This window comes from Ursus maritimus, unplaced genomic scaffold, assembly GCF_017311325.1.
Source record: "Ursus maritimus isolate PB19 unplaced genomic scaffold, ASM1731132v1 scaffold_31, whole genome shotgun sequence".
Classification (NCBI taxonomy): domain Eukaryota; kingdom Metazoa; phylum Chordata; class Mammalia; order Carnivora; family Ursidae; genus Ursus; species Ursus maritimus.
Genome location: NW_024425675.1, coordinates 4,147,070 through 4,169,486, shown reverse-complemented (window position 1 = coordinate 4,169,486; position 22,417 = coordinate 4,147,070). Strand labels below are relative to the sequence as shown.

General features: G+C 40.8%; 1 protein-coding gene across 4 annotated transcripts in view; it reads right to left on the bottom strand.

Moving 5' to 3' along the window:
• The window catches only part of NRP1 (neuropilin 1), a 134,872-nt gene that overhangs the window by 54,738 nt on the left and 57,717 nt on the right, over nt 1-22,417 (bottom strand). For all 4 annotated transcript variants that reach the window (XM_040645270.1, XM_008683906.2, XM_008683907.2 and 1 more), the window contains exons 4-6: nt 18,904-19,131; nt 12,737-12,892; nt 10,501-10,667 (exon numbers count right to left, since the gene is read on the bottom strand). In XM_040645270.1, coding sequence (XP_040501204.1) covers nt 10,501-10,667; nt 12,737-12,892; nt 18,904-19,131 — 551 coding nt within the window. The remainder of the gene's footprint in view (nt 1-10,500; nt 10,668-12,736; nt 12,893-18,903; nt 19,132-22,417) is intronic.

Genomic DNA, 22,417 nt, shown 5'->3' with positions numbered 1-22,417 from the left:
GCAAATGTATTGATTGGTTTTTCTTTACATGGAAATTGACTTGTTAAATAAATGAATTCTTGCCATCTTGGCACTGGAGCTTTTTGAATAAATAAGAGCATCCTTATAAATGAATGCAATATTTGGAAATGGAAGTTAAAACTACAGAAATAGTGTAATATGTGTGTGATAGAATGTTGCTGATTGAGAGCAGTCTGGATTTTTAAAATAACGTTTAAATAATTAGGCCAGGAAAATCCTGCATGCTGTTATCTTCATTTTTTAAGATTGGGAACTTAAAAAATATTTTCCCTTCTCCACATGAGCTTGGTGTACCTCCTAAAATATCAAAAACATTTTCCTCAGTATTTCACATTTCATGATGCTCTAGCTTCTTTTTATTATCATGAGTACTTCCCACTGCAAATTCTATGTTTCATTTCTAGATTCTCAAACGGACGGCTCTGGCCAATTTCTTGTACCTATAGCCCTAAGACTGTATGTCTACCTGGGTCTTGATCTTTCTCTCTTCTGAGAAGGATCTCTCTGCAGCAGCTTTAGCCCAGAGTAAGTACATCAAGTCTTAGAAGCATAAGACGACTGTAATGTCCTTCTTCATACAGCCTCATCCAGGATCCCTGGGGCTCCTTTTTTTTTTTTTCTCCTGTCACTTTTCTGGGCTAGTATGATGGCCTATCAACATCCTTGGAATTGCATGTGGTATTTGACTTCTTAAAGAAAGAAAGAAAGACCGGGTATTGGCGGGACTTGAAGGTGTAAACAGTCTGTCATGGTCGGTGAGCCTATGCCTTACGGATAGTTCCTTCAAAGATTGGAAAGACACAAAAGATGAACTCTCTGGGCTTCATCTTATCCCCCCCAGTGGGCTGCGTATCCCTGGGAGCTAATAAAAAAGAATCAAGGAAAACAGGCCCCACTAGTAGAGTTTCTATGTGAAATCCTCAGAGAAGCTTCATGGTGAAGCCAGCCTAAACAATTACTTGATCAAAGGATAGAAAATCTTTTTAATTAAAAGTAAATTTCTGCTTTGTGCTGCCTCACACGATAATCGGTAGTATTTAAAACGAATTCCAGTTATGCTTCATATATTTATGTTTTCATTTAGACAAGCCCAGGGCACCAGCTGATAAAGCACATTTATTTTTAATACAATCACAGAATCTTAAATGCCTGAAAAGACTTCAGAAGCTGTCTGGTCCAATCACCCATCGCCTGAAGAATTTTATCTATAGCCCTTCTCAGCCCTGCTGAAAGAATAAAGGCGCTTATTTATTTTTCTTCTAAATCCAGAAAACGGAGTTAGAAATCTAAAGCATTAGAATTATAAGAAAATAAAACTTTGGCAAAATTAACACTTTGTTCTTCTGAAGAAAGGCAAATAGAAGAATGTCATAAATGGGCTTTTTAACCCCTTAAGGCTAAGAGAGCTGAAACACACACACACACACACACACACACACACACACACACCAAAAAACCCACAAAAAACACCAAAACAAATCGTCACATCACTTGCACAAGTACGTATGTGATTATTTTGAGTCATAACATGTACGATAACTCTCAAATCCTTACTCTGTTCAATAGCTGGAAATGTAAAAGCATGTTGCATTGTATTACTATTGGGATGTATAGAGCATTTTTGATTTAATCTACTTTCCTCTCTTTATCTGAACGTAGAATTGAATGAAATTTGAAAGCTGGGGGTGGGGTGGGAGTGGAGGAAAGAAATAAGTATGCATTTCTGGTCCCTGTTGCAGGTCAGCATCCCAAATTACCACTTTGATGTGGAGCTTTCAAATGGTGCATTAAATGAGAAATATATGAGGGCATGGAAGACCCATCCACATCCCGGCTTTGGAATTTCCAGGGTGTACCTTTTTCACCTTTGCAGGAGGTTGCTTCGAATGTGCCAGACAAGTTTTAAACTGTGGGTTGTGCCAGTTCTGAAGAACACACATTTTTTGCTCTGGGGCTTTCAAATTACGATATGAAAGTTATTTGAAGCTTAGGAGTTGGTGTGTTACATTACACGCTGCATAAACGTAGCCATTGCTCTTAAATGTGAACATTAATGCACTCTGTAAAAGGTACAATTATTACCGCTGGGACAGAAATCAACAAACCCCACCAAAGGAATTTCTTAAAACTGCTATCATAAAATCTGTGCATGTTATGGATTTCATTAACATTTTACTCCCTGAGGATTCCCAATTGTATAATAACAGAAGTTCTTTAAATTTTAAATACCACAGACAGGAACAGCCTTTCACCCAAAACAGATGTGAAACCATCAACCTTGCCTTCTTATTGGTCCACAGATATGAAACTGGTTGGTAATTGATAGCTTTTAATGTGTTGTTGTTTAGGTTACAAAATTGGAAACTTAATAGTATTTTTCCCATGAAAAGATAAGGTAATAAGCAATAGACAAGCTTTTCAAACACAGTTCCTTACTCTCCGTTACCTTGGAAGTGAAAACACACACACACACGTTTGATTTACATATGACAAAAAAATTAAAACACGTGGGCAAAGGTCAGTGGCACACAATGTCCAGGTGTGGAGGAACTCATTTCAGTCTTATTTTTCCTAAATCTTGTCAACGATGACTTGTGATTTTATCCTTATGTTTCCGTTCCTTAATCCAATCCTTATCAGCGCATTTGGAAGCCCAGGCTGCAGTCTTGTAAAATCGCATCTGTATATATTTAGCTAAAAACAGTTCACTTTTAAAAGCTAAAAATAGTGAAGCTTAAGATAAATAAGCAAGGAGGTTTATGATGCTATTTTCCTGCATACGGTAAACAGATGCATCGGTATTTTTGGAAAACAAAAGAACTGCGATTCTGTTCAAATGATATCTATGATACGCAGTTCAATGACAAAAAAACAGCCCAGCAACCAGTTTATTTTTTCTTTCAAAATAGTGATCAGCCTTATTATTTAAAAATGACTTGATTAGGACTTGGGGTGTCTTTCACACCAGTGGTTTTCAATTGAGGGTGATTTTTTCCCCCAATAGGACAGTTGACAATGTCTGGAGATATTTTTGGTCCTCATGATCGAGTGGTGTGTGTGTGTGTGTGTGTGTGTGTGTGTGTGTGTGTGTGTGTGTGTGTTACTGACTTGTAGTGGTTGAAGGCCAGGGATACTGCTAAATATCTCCAATGCCCAGGATAGGCTCCATAACAAAGAATTATCTACTCTAAAATGTCAGTATTGTCCAGACCAAGAAACCCTGCTCTAGACACAAATCCAATCATTGGTTTAAGTTAAAGCTTCTGCAGTGACTGTTCAATTTGATAGACATCCTTTACCAATCAGTAACAGAGCAGGCATATTCTGGGATACAAATGGTCTTCAGGATACCATCTTCAAAAAGGATCCAAATCCATTTTTGCATATTATTACAATTGAGCAGCAACAAAGCAGGGGCAGCAAGGCTACTAAGATTCTAGTTCAGGTTCTGTCATTAACTTGCTATGTGGTCTTGCAAATCACTTAACCTCTGAACATACACAAAATAAGGAATTCAGACAAGATGACATTTGCATCTGCTTTTAGTCTTACACTTAAAGTTGAGCTATCCTGGAAAGACAACAATTCTTCTCTAGAATATACCTACGAATACCGGTTCCAAATAGACACTAGCATAAAATAATAAGAAACCAAAACTGTAAGCAAAATGGAATGTGTGTGTGGTATGCAAATTAATCTATTTTAAGTGTAATTCTAGCTGAACAGTTGTGGTTCTTTCAATATTGTCTTTCCAGCGATGCTTCATCAAAAAAATCTAAGAGGTTTCTTTAAATGTAGTACATTTTCTTTTGGGTGTGTTGACAAGAAATACTAATTAGTAAAATCATTTGACTGATTTTTAAAACTGAATTAGGTGGTTGACTTAATGAAAATGGTTAAAATCGTCCTGGTATTTTCTATATGACAAAACAGACAGCTAAAAATGTCTAAATAATTATGTCATTTGCTTATTCTGTGTTCCCCAAATCATATCCTCCTTTAAAGCAGCAAAAAAACTCTGAATTTAATCCATCCCTATACGCATTTCATATATGTATTTCCTTCGAATGACTTCCTATGACATGAGAAACCAAGGTAGCAGAGAAAGCATTAGGAAAAGTTCCTCGAGAGAGGAATTTTTGGAACAGAGACTTCCTGGGTGGAACCGAGTCACCGAAAACAGACCTAGGATGCACTCAGGATAGGACGGAAAGCATTCATTTTAGGTAGGAAGAAGAGGTTACTACAGAATCAGGGTAAGACAACGAAAGGCTTACCTGGGGGATTTTTTTAAAAAGCAAATTGTCTCCCTTCCAGATCAATGTTTAAGCTAAAATAGCATATTACTATTAATTACAACACACACACACACACACACACAGAGCACACCTGGGGAATAAACATTCAGTTGAACGCTGTATTTTCCCTAAATTTGCCAACATTATATTTTACATGTGTGTCATTCCACATTTGGGTAACCCAGTGAGCTATTTTTATCAGTTCTCTAGTTCCATTTGCTAAATTGACTAATCCAGAACAATCAGGATAACCTGGCTCGATATATGTTCTGGATTAGTCAACTTAGCAAATGGAACCAATTTCGAATACAACCTTTCAGATTATAAAGCTGCTAAAAACTAGCAATTGAATGAAAAGTCAAAAACTTTTTCATCGGAGATACCAGTTCCATAGTCAACACATTGTTATAAGAACAAAAGATGTTCCCAGAAAGTTTTAAAGGAAAGAAAATTATATATGAAACTTGTTAAAATAAATGACATTCTAGGGGATGTACTTACTGTATGGTGATTAATATAACAAAATAAAAATTATTAAAAAAAATGACATTCTAAAGCTTTAAGATAAATGACTCCAGTTTCTACTTCTAATTTTGGAAGACAACTAACTTTAAAGATAAAAACCAGGATTCCAAATAACAAATTCTTTTCACTGAATAAGCAGCACTCACTTTCCCCACCTACGATTTGCTAAAAATGTGTAATAATTCCACGTGTCAGAGGGAATATTTCCAAGATTTCGTGAGTTATTTCATTCCATTTGTTACTTACAGGGCATCCAGTTGGCCCTTTCTTAGCTCCTGAAATCAAACCCATGCCTTTAAATTACCTTTTGTTTCTGTTCTCAGTTAAGTTGTAACTGTTAATTCCATGTTTGAATGATGACAGAGCCACTCGGACGTTACTGGAAGATACAACTCACAGCCCCAGAAGGATGTTGGGGAAGCCCTAGGCAGTGAACCTCCGGTGTGGAGGAAAGCCCCTGGGGCTGGGTGTTCTAGGAACCCGGCTATTTGAATGACAATCCCCTTTGGGACCTGGGAGGCCCCACAACTGCAAAGGCTCTATAGTTTTCTTTGTAGAGGTCGAGTGGGAGAATTGGCCCACTTACCTCATTTGAGGCAAAAGGTGAGAAGACTCACAATTCAAATGGCCAGAGAACTACATAAAGGCCATTGCATGCTGGGTCTGTGTCAGGCCTGACCACAAGCAGTGATTCAGCCGCAGTCTGCCTTCCAGATCTCTCTGTGCCCAATGACTCCGTTCCCAAGTCTGAGGAAGGAAGTCCACTTCCATTGTGTAAGCCTGAGCTTTCCCACAAGCCACATCTTTTCCCCATGTTGGGATTCATGAACCAGTGAACCTCTCTGAGCCTCTGTTCTCTCACATGAAGATGGGGATGTGGATCTTTGGTCTACTTACTGTACCTTTGAAGACTAAAATGGGATGTGTCCAAAAGGTGCTTTAAGAAAGGAAAAGTGCTGGGGCGCCTGGGTGGCACAGCGGTTAAGCGTCTGCCTTCGGCTCAGGGCGTGATCCCGGCGTTATGGGATCGAGCCCCACATCAGGCTCCTCCGCTATGAGCCTGCTTCATCCTCTCCCACTCCCCTGCTTGTGTTCCCTCTCTCTCTGGCTGTCTCTCTCTCTGTCGAATAAATAAATAAAATCTTAAAAAAAAAAAATGAGGTTTTGTAGTTAGAACATGTCTTACAATGAATTTAAAATCCACGAAGCAACCTACACGCCTCCTGGATTTGGCCAGTTTCTCACACTGAGCATGAACAAGGGCACCTACCATCTTGGACGCTACGGTTGCCAGTGAGTGAACGTGACGGAATGTGTGTGTGCTCTCGTGGGTGTGTTCTGACTCAGTTCAGACTACCTCCTTTCCACACACTAAGGCCTTTTTTTGCTCATGTCTGCTTTCAAAGTTCCTTCAGTTAGAAAATGTAGAACATTACCCAAGAGAAATACATACAAGGCAAAAGGAAAACACAGAAACAAGCTTCCTCATAAAGTTAGCACTAGCTCCTCTCTTCTGGAACCTTCCTCCTCTTCATACCTCAGAATGAACATCTCTCTGTACTAGGCAATGCAGTAGAGAGAGCAGGCACTTTTGCTCGGGGGGCTTGCTGATGTCGTCTTAGAGCTACAGGGTGTCTCCATGAGGCTTCCTTCTTCTGTGTCATTAGGCCGTCTTACCAAACCAGACAGGATAGGGTTTAGGAGCCAACCACTTGCACTTTCTGCTTCTCTGGAATAAGTGAGGGCATAAATAATCTAGTACCCCAAATTTTCCCACAAAAGACAATGCCCCCAAATTTGGAGAAGAGTGGAGTTCCAGCCTGAGTTAGTTTATCAAGTAATTCTATTTCTAAGTCACTGGGGTGGGGGTGGGGTGGTAATCGATTAGTGCCTAGTGCCATTTTTATGTCTTTGGATCAACAAAGTTCGTATCCCATCCAGGCATTATATCTCTTGTCTTTTTTTTTTTTCCCTTGTCTCCTGGCATTTTAATCAGGGAAAAGTCACAGTTGTTTTGAGGAAAGCGCTCCCAAGAGCTTTAATTAAAGTGAGAAGGATAAATCTGTTTACAGTGTGTTGAACACTATCATTAATAAAACATTGAAATAATTAACGAATTAAATTCTGCTTTGTGTGTGAATGGCTACACTTAGGATCTATGAGAACATGTTTCCCAAACAGACAGCACGCTATGCACTTAGTATGCAGAGAAGAGAAGAAAAACCGAGATTGCATTTCTCTGAGACTCACAGTATCGCGAACTGCTAGAGCTTGAATGGAGAAGCCTACACTACCTTTATTTTTACGGGGCAAGAAACTCAGCTTCAATGAGGTTAATGGCTTGGGCTCTAATGATGTGCTTGAAAATGAAGAATTGTTATAGCACCACTGATAGACGGAGCCTGTACTTTGAATCCTTGATTGTTTAGCCAGAAACAAAAGGAAGAAAAAGATTAAATTAACAATAAGATAAACACACCTAGGACACAGGACAGAGTGGAATACTCTGAAAAACATGGGCAAATTTCACAGTGTGATTAACTCTGCCGTGGACAATTAAGAGGTTTTAGCTGCTCAGGATATGAAGTGGCCTTTCGAGCAGGATATGACCATGTGCAAAGCTCCGAGCCGGGACTTCCCTTATGCCCCTTCCCACTAAATTGCCTCTTGACTTGTTTTTAAGCTTTCTGGCAGACAACAGATCTCACAGGAAGCCCCGCTGTGGACGTTCATACCCACGGTTAACGATGCATTGTTTTTTTATGTCACTCAGTAATTTCCTAGAGAAAACAATGGCAACCAAAGACTGTTCCTGTCTTGAAGGAAAGTCAGCTTCCAATACCGCCTTATTAATTTAACACATGCAAGTGTTTGTCCTTGTTGCTACAGCAACATGTTTTGTGGGGTATATCTCATGCAAAATGTGAAAAAGTGGAAAAAGAAAACAAATACTACCCGCATACTGATGTGCATATAAATAGAAATGCATGTGCGCGAATGTTCCTGTGATTGGAGGTATGTGCCTCTTGCCCTCAGCCTCAATTATGCTTTGCTTCTTGGTTAATTTAAAACATCTATCCAGAGAAAACAACAAGCCAACCACTTCCAAGGAGTTTCAGAAAGGCTGGAAACATGAAATTATTCATAATTAGGTGATGGGTGAATGATAAGAACCCCCCACCATGTACGCAGACACAACAAGCATGGAAATGAGCCCGCTGAGCTCCAGAAGGAGCAAAAGATAATTTTACCTCAAGGTGCACTGATGCTAAGCTTCTCTGACATTCATCTTCCATAGGGATGTAGGAGGCATAAAGGCACTGAATTCTAGGTTTAGAAACAGTAAGAGCCCAACTCATCTTGGTGTGTCTTCTCCCAAGGAGAAGCATAAAGGGAGTCGTGTCACAAGATATGCCTGAGTTTATATGAAAGGTAATGCATGATAAAGACAGAGCAGACCGAAGTGTAAAGAAGCCGGTGTTGGGAGTCTGATGGACCCTGCTTCCAAGCCCGGTCATTCACTGTGACCCTGGGCATTTACTAATTTCTCTGAACCTCAGTGTCCTCATTTTTAAAATGAGGGTAATTGCTCCTCCGTCACAGGATTGCTGGGAGGATTAGATGCAAATATGTCAAGTACTCAGCAAAAGTCGGGCTCCATAGTAAACACTCAATAAATGGTAACTCTTCTATGAATGGCATAATTGTCATTCATGCTGTTCCCCAAATTTCTAGCTCTCCTCCCTCCAGCACGGGTTGAGTTGCTGCCCCTCAGAAGCTAAGTGTGGCCGTGGGATGTGCTTTGGCAATGAAAATGGTGGCAGTGCTCTTCGAGGGGAATTTAAGAGCTAGCGTGTGGCCGCACTCTCTTTTTCCCTCTGCTTGGTGACAAGGATGTTTGAGGTGATGGCCACTCCCTCTGTCTAGGTCCTGGTGTGAGGTGTTGAGCAGACCCCCAGCCGACTAGAGATGAAGAAGGCAAGAAGCTTGAGCTTGAAGTCAACCTTGTTTTGAGGGGTTTTGGTTACCTAGCTTCTCCTAACCATTGCTTTGTACGCTTTGGTGGAGAGAGTTGGGCCATTTCAGATTCTTTCCCTCTGCCTAATTCCCGAGAATGATGTGAATCCTGTCCTGTTGACAAATGCTTTGTGAGAGTCCATTTTGTCTCCATGTTTCTCCTGACATAGAATTGCCCTGCACAGAAGAATTGCTACAGTTGCAATTTTAGAACTGTTGCAAGACCACCGTCTCTAAATTATCCAGCACTCTCCACATTACCAAGAATAGGACGACGACGTTACCATGCAAAGATGCTTAGCGCTGCAAAATACAAGCTTTCGTCTAGAGGCGCATCTGTCAATCATACTGAACTGTTCGTTGGTTTGGGGACGTGGAAAAACACGTTACCAAGAGCTAGTTTGACAGAGGCAAATTCATTTAATTTCTGACGTAATCTAGAGCTGGACTCAGCGGTCCTCAGGTAAGTTTCATCTTTTCTCACCCTCGACGCATTTCTCAGTGTTATCATTTAGAGGTTAGCAGGAGTTCAGTCTCCCGTAATAGGCCATTTCACTATAAGTGTATGTTAAACTAATATTGACCTTTTCAAAGTAAAACAAAATCTGGTATTTGTGCTCAAAAGACTGAAGCAGCATTAGATGTAGAAAGTAGGGGATTAATCATCGTGGTTTTTTTCTTGCTTAGAAACTCTCTCTGGGAATTAGTCATTTTTATATATCTAGCAATGAATGTAAGACAAGCTTTGCCTGCTCTCTGAAAAGGAAGCCCGGATCCTTCAGCAAATACCTCTGTATAATTTGCCCACAGTTTAACCCACACAGCCAGATATGGATGTTTCACTTGACAGTGGGTGAAAAAGTCAAGAACATGAGCGTCAGGCCTTGGGTGGGAGTGTCCAGACATCAAGGTTGGATAAGCCAAGGCGTTAGGAGTGGTGCCAGCGATGAGACGGGGCAGGGGAGTCGCGGCGCACAGAAGGAGAGTCTCTGGGGAAGGCCAGACAAGGGCAGGGAAGGGAGTGCCGGGGCACAGGGAGCAAAGCAGAAGCAACATCACAATAAGGATAGAAATGTGTGCATTTCATACCTATATGAGTGTACACGTAATCCACAGAGGCAGGAGCCCTCAGTCCGACTGCTTTCCTTGGCGTGGGCTATGTATACCTGCAGGACAAGTAAACCTCAACCCCTTTCTTCCCGTCTTCCACTCAGAACAAACAAACAAATAAGAAGCCTTATACTCAGATACAACCATTTCCTGCAAGTCTGCTAGAGCTAACGTATTTCATCAAGGAAATAAAAATCTGTTGAAGGAGGAAGTGTACGAATAGAAAATGTGTAGTCGTGGGGAAAAATCAGATCTTTTAGTTGTTACCAAAGTGAGACATCTGTGCTCAAATTCTCTGAAGAGCTGTATAGAAGTATCTGAGAAAATAAATGCATTTTCAGGGACATCAGCGGGCCCCGTTTTTCTTAGACTGTGGTGACATGCTGCTGCTGCAGAGTGATTACCTCGGTACCCGTTGTTCCTCTCTTCGCTTTTGAAGGCATTTGGAATGGCGCTGCATTGTTTCAGCAACCCTTCTGGAGGACTACAAATCTTCAACGGTGTATGTGCTGAGTCTCCTGCTACATACCTGTATCCACTCCCTGTAGGAATCCTCGCCAGGAGTCCACCCGTTCTCGGGGTAGTTCAGGCGAGAGCGCTCTGCAGACCAGTTGGTGCTATACTGGGAGGAAGCTGTGATTTGGTCGGAATGAATCTCCCCCGATTCCATGCCCAGAGCTTCCATACATTTGAAATCTGAAGGGGGAAAAAAAGGGCCGAAAGTCATCAAAACAAAAGGGACCCAAGATGCGTATTTCTTTTTATACCCAGGCAGACTCAAACGTTCATTTACATGCTCACACAATATCGTACAGAAGATGGCAAAGAGGGACTTACTGCGACGGGGCACTGATATGCAACAATGATTCTTTTTTTTTTTTTTTAATTTTTTTAAGATTTTATTTATTTATTTGACAGAGACAGAGAGACAGCCAGCGAGAGAGGGAACACAAGCAGGGGGAGTGGGAGAGGAAGAAGCAGGCTCATAGCAGAGGAGCCTGACGTGGGGCTCGATCCCACAACGCCGGGATCACGTCCTGAGCCGAAGGCAGACGCTTAACGACTGCGCCACCCAGGCGCCCCCATTTTTTTTTTTTTAATTTTTTAAAGATTTTATTTATTTATTTGGTAACAATGATTCTAATAACGGTAATAATTTTTAAAAGCAAGGCTATGAAGGTCTCGTAGTGATTAATTATTTTCCTCACTGGACCTAGGTTGACAAAAATACTATGAGAAATTTATTAGGAAATGATGGGAATTTTTATTTACTTTCAAAATTTAATATAGAAGCTATATTTAAATAAAATTTTACTATTTCCTTCAATAACTAATAAAAGTGAAAAAGAATCCATATTTGGTGGACAGCAGACCTTAACTCTCTGTTTTTCAGATTCCTTGTATTTGGCACCTGGGTCACCTCTCCTTGACTCCCTTCATTCTCATGCCTCCTGCCCCTGGCCTGGTCGCAATTATTCACGTCGTTAGTTTATATTATTGAAACACGGGAGTATCCACCAGAAGTAAACTGCAGTATCATATGGTCCCAAGGAGGACCAGCGCTTTACAACATAAAATCATAACGCTCACAATAATGACTGTGAATCACGAATCATGCATTCCGTTAGGCCTCACATACTCTGTGAAACAATGGAATACGACATTGATATGAAATATGACAAAGGGAGACGAATAATCAACTTTAGGAAACGTGAATCTAAAGTACTGAAGTGAAAAAAAGCTTTAGAGATTAAAGATTCTCAACAATCAAGAAAAAGCTCAAGGAACCAATCTTCCACACTTTCTGAATTTTCTATTGTAATAGATGAGTTTTATTGCAAAAAAGGTTTCTTTCACCTGTTTCATACTTTTAAGCTTATGCTTGTTATTTGTAATATAAAAATATTTATAGACACAAAATACATAAATTAATTAATCAAATTAAGCACAAAACAGATCATAATTTAATTGGCCTTTTTATTTTCCAGTAAGATCTGGTAAAAAAGAGACTAGTCTGTAGGACAGGTCTCCAAACATCCCCCGTCCTCTTCCCTAGGTTGCTTTACAAACTGGCAGCTAGATATGTTGAAACACACAATTTATTCATTGTTCTTTCTGATGTTTTCCTTGGGCCCTTGAAAAAGCCGGACACCACATAAACTTTGAGGAAGGGTTAAGTTAGTTGAGCTGCATATTTTAATAAGATGTGAAACATATTACTTTCTCTTTCTCTTGTGGAAAATTAGAACAGAAATTGAAACATGCTTCTTTTATACGAATATCCACTTCTATTCACATAAGAAAGAAAAACAAAATGGCTTCCGTCTGGGTCTTCCTGATCCAAACCTTCATGTGTCAGCATCTATCCTGTCAGACTGCCCTGTCAATAAACCAACACAATTTGTTCCTATCACTTCTGATCGATGCCTGTCCTTTTATGATTCTCAGCCCAATACACATTCAAGAGTGCCAGACATGTGGTCTGCCTATAGTTCATTTTCTCAGGGCCCTGTTTTGCCATTTCCCACTTTCTCCCATAACTTCAGAGGCTTACAAGCAGCCTTCTCATCCACAATTTTCTTAAGAAGGCACACCAAAGAGTTCTTCCTATTGATGTTCATAAAAAGCATTTAAAAGAGAAAAAAAAATACTTGGCACTCCAATTCACAAAACATTTCTTCAGTGTTTCCTGTGGCCACAGGTGTGTGAGGAGGAATAACAGGGAGCGTTTACCACAGCGGTCTGCAAGATGAATAAATACTGACCTTCTGAGACACTGCTCTGCAAGACGCTGTAGTTTGCTGAGAAGCCTTCTTTTGCAATTGCACTGTCGGTATAAAAAACCATGGAGAGAATGCCTGATGAGGAACGGATTCGACCTGGTGTCTTCTGTCCACAGTAACGCCCGATGTGAGGGCCAACTAGAAAGGGAGAAATGCAAAGAACATTAAAATATCTTTTGTTCCACAGCAGATGCAAGAATAACCACTTCAAACATGGGTCCCGGCAGAACCCAGAAGTGTTTTCTTACCCAAAGCAAGTCTTCCCTGGTTAATTGGTTTGCAATGAACATATTGGATCAGGTTTGTGGAGAGGATTTAAAGTGTGCTCAGAAGGGCAATCACAAACATAACTACATTCCCCACTGAGCAGTACTGCTTTTAGGAACAGAATCGAAATGCTTGCTTCAGCTGCAAAGAATGAGATTTGGGCCATCAAGGGGCACCTTGACATTCATCTCCAGGACCAAACTGCACACAATGCCCAGGGCTGAGATTCCAGCGAGGCTGTGATCACTGAGGGCTCCTGAAGTTGCCTTACTCACTTCTCCCACCCTAGGAGGAGATCCTGGATGGAACCAGACCAGTACCAGGAATCTGATCCAGCACCGAGTAACCCCGATGTCTTTCCTCATTCCATCTTCTAGTCCTGGAGACTTATTATGAGGAAAGTCATAGACTTGGACAAAGAACAATGTACCATGTCCTACTCAGGGCTCTATCTATAGGCTAATTAATAATTGTAACAATTAAAAAAATAGAAGCTATAGATACCAATAATTTGCACATGATAATAAGTTGTAAACAAAATGAAAAGAAAATGCATCTGACTTTTCTTCCAGTTTCTTCTTCCCCAAAGTAGGAGAGTTGACTTCACTGCACTCATGTCCTGTGGCCAAAAGACGGCCCAACGCAGCCATTTGACTATGCATACTAGGTAAAAAAGGAAGGACCCAAGGTAGTGAAAGATTGGGAACACTGATTAATTTTGATAACTTAAACTGCTGTTTGGCTTAAATTGGCCACCACTTTATTGAAGATATTTTAGATAAACGTTGACAATTAGTAATTTTAAGTTGCCTTATAGACAGTGCACAAGCCCTCTAGGCTTGGAGAATCTTTCCAATTCCCTGTCCAGATCATCAGCAAGGCAAAGAAGAAAAAAAAAAATCCCCCTTTCTCTAGTTTTTTTTATTTTTTATTGCACATATGGTAAAAACGTACCAGATGGTTTGGGCTTAGAAGGACAATCTGGTGTGGACCATTTTCCCCTCCAAGAAATCCATGGTTCTCTGCATTTCAACTAAGAGTTATTGCTTTGTTCAAGGAAGCACAGTGGGTGGACCCCTTTCTGGAGGGATGAGCCTACAGCAGGGACGTGGTGTGCCAAGGCCCGTGTGTGTAACTTGGATGCAGAAGGCAGCGGATGGGGACTAGGAGAAGCTTCAAATGTGATTGAAAAACTGAGCCTCACAAGAGCTGATCTCCCTGGAGCCACACGTACCCACTGAGTTCCTGGTAGGCAGCTGGCTAGTCTGAGCTGTTTAGAGTACTCAGATCCTTGGCTAACAGGTTTTCAGCTCTTGGCCAACCCACTTAAAACAAACCAAAACCAAAAAAAAAAAAAAAAAAAAAAAAAAAAAAACGCCCAGAAAACAAAAAACGTTTCCACACTTGAGTTAGTGCGAAATGGTTACGTTGAATATCTGGTAACTTCTCCAGGCATTCACAGGAATTGATTTGATTGAATTCAAAGAGTTTTCTCTACTGTAACCCCTCACTCTCCAGCCACCAGACATTGTGTGTGTGTTGACTACTTTATCAGGAAGAAAACAAGGACACTATCCCGTTAGGGGCATCGATACCAGGGCCCCACGTGCTCATGAACAGTGGCTCTGCATCACGGGAAGAAAATGTTGTTACATCAGACTTCCCAGTTGGCTGAAGAAAGCATCTCAGGAGAGGGAACTCTGCTTTGTTTCTCTTCAGCTTTAATCTGAGCCCCAGCTTCTTCTCCAAGGGTTAGTTGTTTGCTAGATTTTCTTCATTCTGAATGAATTCAACACCTTTCTTCTTCCCTATGGAACGCAAAGTTGCCCGTGACACATGCATGAAAATATCGTGCTAGAGCCATGAACTCAGGTCTCTCCTTTTCTCAAAAAGAATCCCATTTCTGATCTGCAATCTTAATGAGAGGCCTGGAGTCCATTTATGTGCTCTCACTCTTTTCCCTCGTTTGAATTCCATTATTGTGGCTTCATAACTTTCTCTATAGTTTGCGGGCAAACTTTTACAGCCTGCTCCTTGGAGCCATTCTCCGGTCGCCGCAGCCACTGACCTCTCCAAGAATACAAGTGCACAAGGGAAGCTGCACTCACTCCCTTAAGCTGTGGCTGCAGATTCTTCCCCTCTGCTACCACCCCATTCCTCTGGGGAAGGGGGGGAGGGGAGTGTCTTTGAGAGAGCAAACAGAAGAGAACTTGTCTAATGCAGACTCGTAATTTAGAGAGTCTCCATGACTCACTGGTTCATAATGGGTAAGACATGCTGGGTAAATCTGCCTTCTGTCCTTTAGAACATTGCCCCCGGACAGCAGTGCGCAACTCTCTTTAGGAGCCCTCGAGATATGAGAGTGAAAAGGCTTTTTCGACCATAAGACAAAGGAGTATTGAATTTTCCTGAACAACAGCAAGACCTCGGCCGAGCAAGCTAATGCAATATTGATCTGAACAAGAGTGGATGCCGTATTCTTATCCGTCCCTGTGTGCGCTCATTTCTGTATTTACATGAACACAGCTCTTGGATTCCTTGCTTCCGCTACTACTTACCCAAAGGCCAAGGAGATGAATGGAAACTGTCACAAAAACAGCAGTAGAACTCAAAAATTGCATTATTGGAGAATTTAAGCAAGCGACGTGTGCTAAGCAATCTCTTATGGGGACAGTAGGTCCACCGTGATCATATCTTTTCAGGTGTGAAGGCGATACGGTATTTGTGTTGTTTAAAAGATACACCTGCAACCCTGAACGGCAGTACCCTGGTCTCTGTATTTTTCCATCAACCTTTCAGTAATTATAACCTCACCTCAGAATCAGACGACTTGGCTTTCTGCCCCCTTTCTACGTGGAAGAAAAGGGGCAGCAATCTACTATGAAGACGTACTTTTAAAGCGAGGCATTCTGAAGAATGAAACAGAAAAGGGAATCATTTCGAAAAGGTACAAAAGAGACCATGTACTCTTCTCTTACAATAGTAAACTGTTTGTTGGAGAATATCTAGACTTTGCAACTCTTCCCCAGAAAAAAATTTGCACATCTGTGTCATCTATATTTTGGAATGTGTATATTTTATGTTTATATCATTTTTATCTTATATTTCTATCTCAGAAAGTTAATTTTAATGGAAGTAGTAAGTAAAAAAAAAAAAACCAAACAGAACTCAATCTAATTTTTATGAAACCCATTCCTCAAATAGTTGATAATTTTTGGAATGCAGAGAACACCTGCATTTCCAGCTCCTTGGCCCAGCCTAGACAGAGAGCTGACTTCATGCGTGCCCACGCCATGTGAGCCAAGCATTCGTGTTTGGCTCCATAACTCAGCACAGACATTTGCAACACCCACCACGGTGGCACGCTCAGCTCACGGCTCACAAACCATATGTCAACTTCCACCAATTACTTCAGAGTCGCTACTTGTGACTCCACGGAGCTCCAGAGAGTGATACGTGGGGATGTGTGATTCACCCCGTGCATGCCTCGGATTTTGAGTTCTGGAGTAAATTGCTTTCCTTCAAAGTCAATCCCAATCAATGGGTAGCTTTCAATTCCTCAGTCATCTTACTCAGTGTGTATGATAAAATGCAACCTAAAATCCCTTGATGGTTTAAGCCTTCATCACCTTCTGGTTGTCGTTTTTGGAAGGGGTATCAAAGAGTAAAAACAGTTTTGCTGGCAAGGAACCGCATGTGTTGAACTAGTATGACCAAAATGTTTCTAGTGCCACTGACGAGAAACCCAGGAGGGGCAGTCTGCCATTTTGCCTAAAAAGGAGAGAGCTCTTGTGCTGGCATAGGCTGGACAAAGCCAGGTAAGTTTTAACAAATACACAAACACAGTTTTCACATTCCAAGGCCAGTTTTCTCTGGGAATAAGTCAAGTGCACCATAGTTTAAAACATGAGTGAATTGCAAGGTTGATAACTCTTATTGTTAATTGTTCCTCGCTTCAACTCAGTCATTTTCTAGAGCCAGAAAATTACTACTTTGAAAAACCCTTGACACTAATAACAATGTGCTTCTTTCTGAAAGTATTCTAAATAAGTTGGTTGATTGGACCTCCTTTTCAGATGTCAATTTAAATGTAAGTTCTGGAAAGGAAGGCTGCAAATTTGGGTTGTGAACAAATAAACCCATTATTAAACGTTCCAACTATTATTACAATACTATTATAATATTGTTTTCCTAATTATTGGATTGAATACTTGGAAATCAATCAGCACTCTGTTTGGGCAAATCTCATTACTTAATGAAGGAGTTTCGATAAGATCATCATAACCCTATTTATATAGTAAAAGACCAAAGAAGAAACTAAACCAATGATAGCTCACCCATTAACTCCAATGACAATATAAGCTTTGTCTAAACCTAGTTTATCTCCATTGCTGTTTACTATTGAGGAACATAGCTAAATTGAATTACATTGATAATTTTAAAGTCATTTCAGAGCAAGGCAATCTCATTCATGTGATACTTGCCCTTCATTCACAATTTAATATTTATTTAAATATTCCTTCCTCCAGCCTGATCATAATATCTGACTTTATTTTATAGATGGTTATACATCTCTAACTGCATGATTTGTAAGAACTTCCAAGCTGCCCTTTCTGATCTGTATAGAGTGTGTTCTCTAGAGAAATCTTAATATTAAACCAGACTAAACACAAGACAAGCAATGCAGCTGCAACAAATTATTTGATATTATCTCCCTCTCTTCAGGATTTGGGTGTGTATTTTTGCCATTCACCTCCTAATTCACAAGGATTGAAATGGAAAACTTTCATTTAGCTGTCCACATGGCTACCCACCCCCCCTTCAAATCTTTGCTAAAATGTCATTTTTGTAATAAGGCTGAAGCTGACCACCTTATTTAAAATTTCAACCTACACATCCCTCTTCCTAACCCTAGCACTTTTCATGCTTTTGCTCTCCTCTACTTTTTCTTTCTTTCCTTTTTTTTTTTTGTTGTTGTTTATAGAACTTCTCATCTTCTGACATTCCACTCATGTAATTCATTCACCTATAATGTGTATTGTTTATTGTCCCATTCCCCCTGGCAGGACTGAAACTCTGAGAGGGCAGCCATCTTTGATTGTTCTATTTACCAAGTGGCTAGACCAGTGCCTGGTACGTGGGAGGTGTTCAGTCAATATTTTTTAAATGTAGGATGAATTTAGATGATAAGAGCAATGTAGATAGAGGATGTTTTGAGAGATTCAGATTGACAAAAATAAAAATTCCCTAGGAGCAGAAAAGGAATCTGCCTAAATTAGCAATGCTCCCCCCCACCCACAAATTAGGAATGTCCAAACATTCTCATTCCTTTTCTAAATTTCTAAATTTTTGGTAACTGCATAATGGATGTACATTTCACCCTTAAAATTGTATAAATTACTTAACCTCTCTGGTCCTTAGTCTCTGCATTTCTAAAGTGAATGGTTTGACTTAATTGCTCTTTTAGGGTCCACGAATCAATGACCAGTAGGCAGGTCAATGAAATGAGCAAAATGCTTTAGTCAGGAAAACCATGTGTTGGTCCCAATTCTACCACCAAAAAAAAAAAAAAAAAAAAAAAAAAAAGAAAGAAAGAAAGAAAGGAAGAAAAAGAAATAGCTATGAGACCATGGATAATCTTTCATGGCCTCAGTTTCTTTATCAATAAATTGAAGAAATTGGACAAGATAATTACTGTCTTTTAAGCTCAAATATTTCATCGCTGCTCTGCATAAAGAGAGTTACTGTTTTGGTTTGTTTTCCCTTCTCCTTTCGAGCTATTTTTTTAAAAAAATGATGCATGTATCATGACACTTGTAAAAGGATCCAAGTGCCCTTCCCCCAGATTCTTCCCTTTTTGGGATGCTTCCTGCCCTTCTTACCATCAGGGAATCCATCCCAGATTTCTAGCCGGTCATAGCGACAGAACATCCCCCCCGGAGGATTTGAGTCGAGCTCCAGGTCAAAGCTTTCAAATTCCAGGATAATCTCTGACATCTTTGGTGCAAAGATAATATAAGTGCATTCAAGGCTGTTGGGATATTTTTCAGGGAATCCGGGGGACTTTATCACTCCACTAGGTGCTGTGTAATTCTGGGAACATTCAGGACCTGTGAGTAAAAGAAGAGAAGGAGCAAAGTGAAAATCCCACTCACACCACTCCACCAAGAAATAACCTGAGCAAAGGCAGGCATATCTTTCTAATAAGAGCTCACCATTATAATCACTGTCCTAATCACTCATTACTCAGCCTTTTCACAGGAGTGATAGGTATGGAAAGTCAAGCTCAGATTTATTGTGTTCCCCTTAGTTTTCCATTTGTGTGAAGCAATTTAAAAACTTCTGCTGTTGCAGAGAAAAAAAATGACAAATATAAAATCATGTGGGAACAATGAATGAGTAAGCTACAGAAATCTCGACAGAGCCCTAGAGAAATAATTATAGCCCCTTCAAGCTTAAATCTTTAAATCTTGAGGCTGACAGCCCTTTATTGGTGAAATAGAACATTTACAAAGGCGAGGGAGAGAACTCAGCGGAGGGAGTTTGGGTTTCAGATTCCTACACCAGTGGCTCAGTAACTCTGCCAGATGTGACCTATGCCTCTTTGACAAACGAAATGTGAAAGGTAATTCGTACATGTACCCAGGGTGAGTGACTCATTCTGAGTGGTGTTGACACAGGTGTGCCGGCAAAGTGTGGCTGTTAGTGAGGGCATGATAAACTGTGATTACAGGCCGTGTTGCTAGAAGTCACTTGATATCAATGTTGACATCGTTGCCTTGCCCAAAGTATCAGATACAGTGCCATTCTAACAGTATTTTTAATATATATGTGTGGGTGTGTAATGTGTATAATTTTAATGACTAGCCAGTGTTACCAATACTTTACAAACGATGGTAATTTGTAGTTTAAATTGGTCAAGCACATACACACATCTATTGCAAATTGACCTTTTTGACCGTACGGATGACCAGAATTTCAATTCACGGCATCCAGGACCAAATAGGGTGGTATTCACCACCATTGAAAATGGCCCATCTACAAGAACGTGAGCACATCAACTTGGCCTCTTACCACCGCCACCACTGCCATGATTTCCAAAGAGATCTTAAGACTCTCCTGGTATCAGAGATGACTTGACCCTTTTGAACCTCAACATCCAAACTGGGGGAATGTTCAATTCAACAATTCTTTTCCTGGGCCGTTGGCTCACTGATGGGCATGCATGGGTTCAACTCTAAATAAGGAGGTTTGTTGAGAGTGTTCTTAACTAAATATTCTCCCACAGAGCCAAGTACTAGAGGCAACAGGGTAGTCGTCAATACAGATTAAATTTAACGAGCAGATCTCTACTTTTAGGGTCTAGGGTTGGTACGTTGAATCTCCACTTCGGTGCATCTGGCAGCCTTTTGAACAAACAGATCAATTGCTTGCTCCCCATGTACACATTGGATGTCTATGGCACTGGAGACGCAGAAGAATAAAACTTATTCACTGTGCACAATAAACCTGGCCTGTAGCGGTCTGACTTGCTTCAAAGGCCTCCCAAAGCCTTCTCAGATGTGGCTCACCCTTCACCATGATGGCGTCAGATACTTGTATATTTGATTCCAGTGAAAGTTACTAACATGTGGCATTTTACCAGGTCAGTTACAGGTGAGAAGATTATGAAATATGCTGTATTGTTTATAATCTGTTCCCAAGTTAATGGGTTGCTTCTAAGATGACAGTGACTGTGCTAATGTAAACCATTAATTTACAAATAATGTATATATGGTACTGGAAGCCCTTTTGAAAATTTTTAGGATGTAGGAACAATGACCCTGGAGATCTCCAGCTTCCTCCCTGGGGAAAAATAATGCTTTGGCTAGGTCCTTGTAAGGCAAAGCGGACAGCAGGGTTCAATTCGGGTACTAATATTTCCTCCTTCTTAAAAAGATAAAATTGCCTAGGTGAGATCAAGATTTAATGAGAGAAAAAATGATAGGAATTAAGGGCATACTTTTTTTTAAAGATTTTATTTATTTGTTTGACAGAGAGAGAGCACGTGAGCGCACAAGCAGGGGGAGCGGGAGGCAGAAGGAGAGGGTGAAACAGGCTCCCTGCTGAGCAGGGAGCCCGATGTGGGGCTAGATCCCAGGACCCTGGGATCATGGCCGGAGCAGAGGCAGATGCTCAACCTACTGAGCCACTCAGGTGCCCAAGGGCATACTTTCAAAATCAAAGAAATTTCGATGCTTTCACTGAAGCTGGCCCAGGTATGTGACAAAAGTTGGAGACATTCCATGGGGTAATGGAAGAGAACTGGATTGAGCACCAGGGATGAGTTCCAGTCCCACCTTTACTGCTAACCTGCTGTGTAACCTTAGGTGGCCTCCTAACCTTCCTGGTCCTCAGATTCTGTATATTACAAATGAGAGGAGGGCTTTGGGATTTGGAAAAAAGAGCCCTTCAAACTTAAAGATTCTATAATTTCTTGCTTCTCCAGTAAACATCAAGATTTGTGTTAATATTTTTCTTGTTCACTGTTGTATAGGCTTGCCACAGTTGAGCGAGCCTTTTCCAAAAAGGAGCAAGACAATGGCGTGGGTTATGGAATTCTGCAGAGAGCACACAGCACTAAACAGGAGGGAGGGCCAGCAGCCCCACGCACCTATGAGTGAGCGAACTACTAGTGTGAGAGGTGCACACCTGGCATCGGCAGCCAGTGAGCACTGTGCTTTTGATGTTATTTGTAAGACTTAGGGGACCTTGTGCAGCTGTAAGAAGGCCATGCCTCATTGTTAATGACATTACGATACATAATAATAATAGCTAAGATACTCTCTTTGGAATTATTATTAAATATGCAACTCAACCAAATAATATATGAGTGACCAATCTTGCTCTCAATAAATATGCCCTCCCCACATAGAAACCCATAGAAAATGTCTCCAGTTTCTTCTAGCAGTTGGGTCTGGATGACTCAGGTCAAGGCAAGGACAGGGAAGAGTGATAGGTAGGGAAGCATGGGTTTCCTGGAGAAATTTTTTAAGGTGAGTGAGAATAATTGTAGGGCAGTAGCCCAAGCTTTCAGCATCTTGGGAAAGACATGGAGAAGGAGAAAGTGGGGGACCTGGGGAGAAAATTAAGGTGTCCAGGGTGGCTCCAGGAGGCATGGGAAGAGGTGGGGACTGGCTTTGCTGACTGTCAGGCGAAGGTGGTCTTCTAGAAACTCAGCCTTAGGGATGCAGGAATGGCCTAAATTTTCCTTAGAACTGTAATCTACTGCCAGAAAACCTCACGGTCAACAGGTGAAAGACTCCTTTATTGGTTCAACTATGATTAGTAAAATTTATGTGTTTTGAGGAAACTTGAAAAGGCTGCACTCTGGAAGAAGTGGTATTTTTTTTTTTT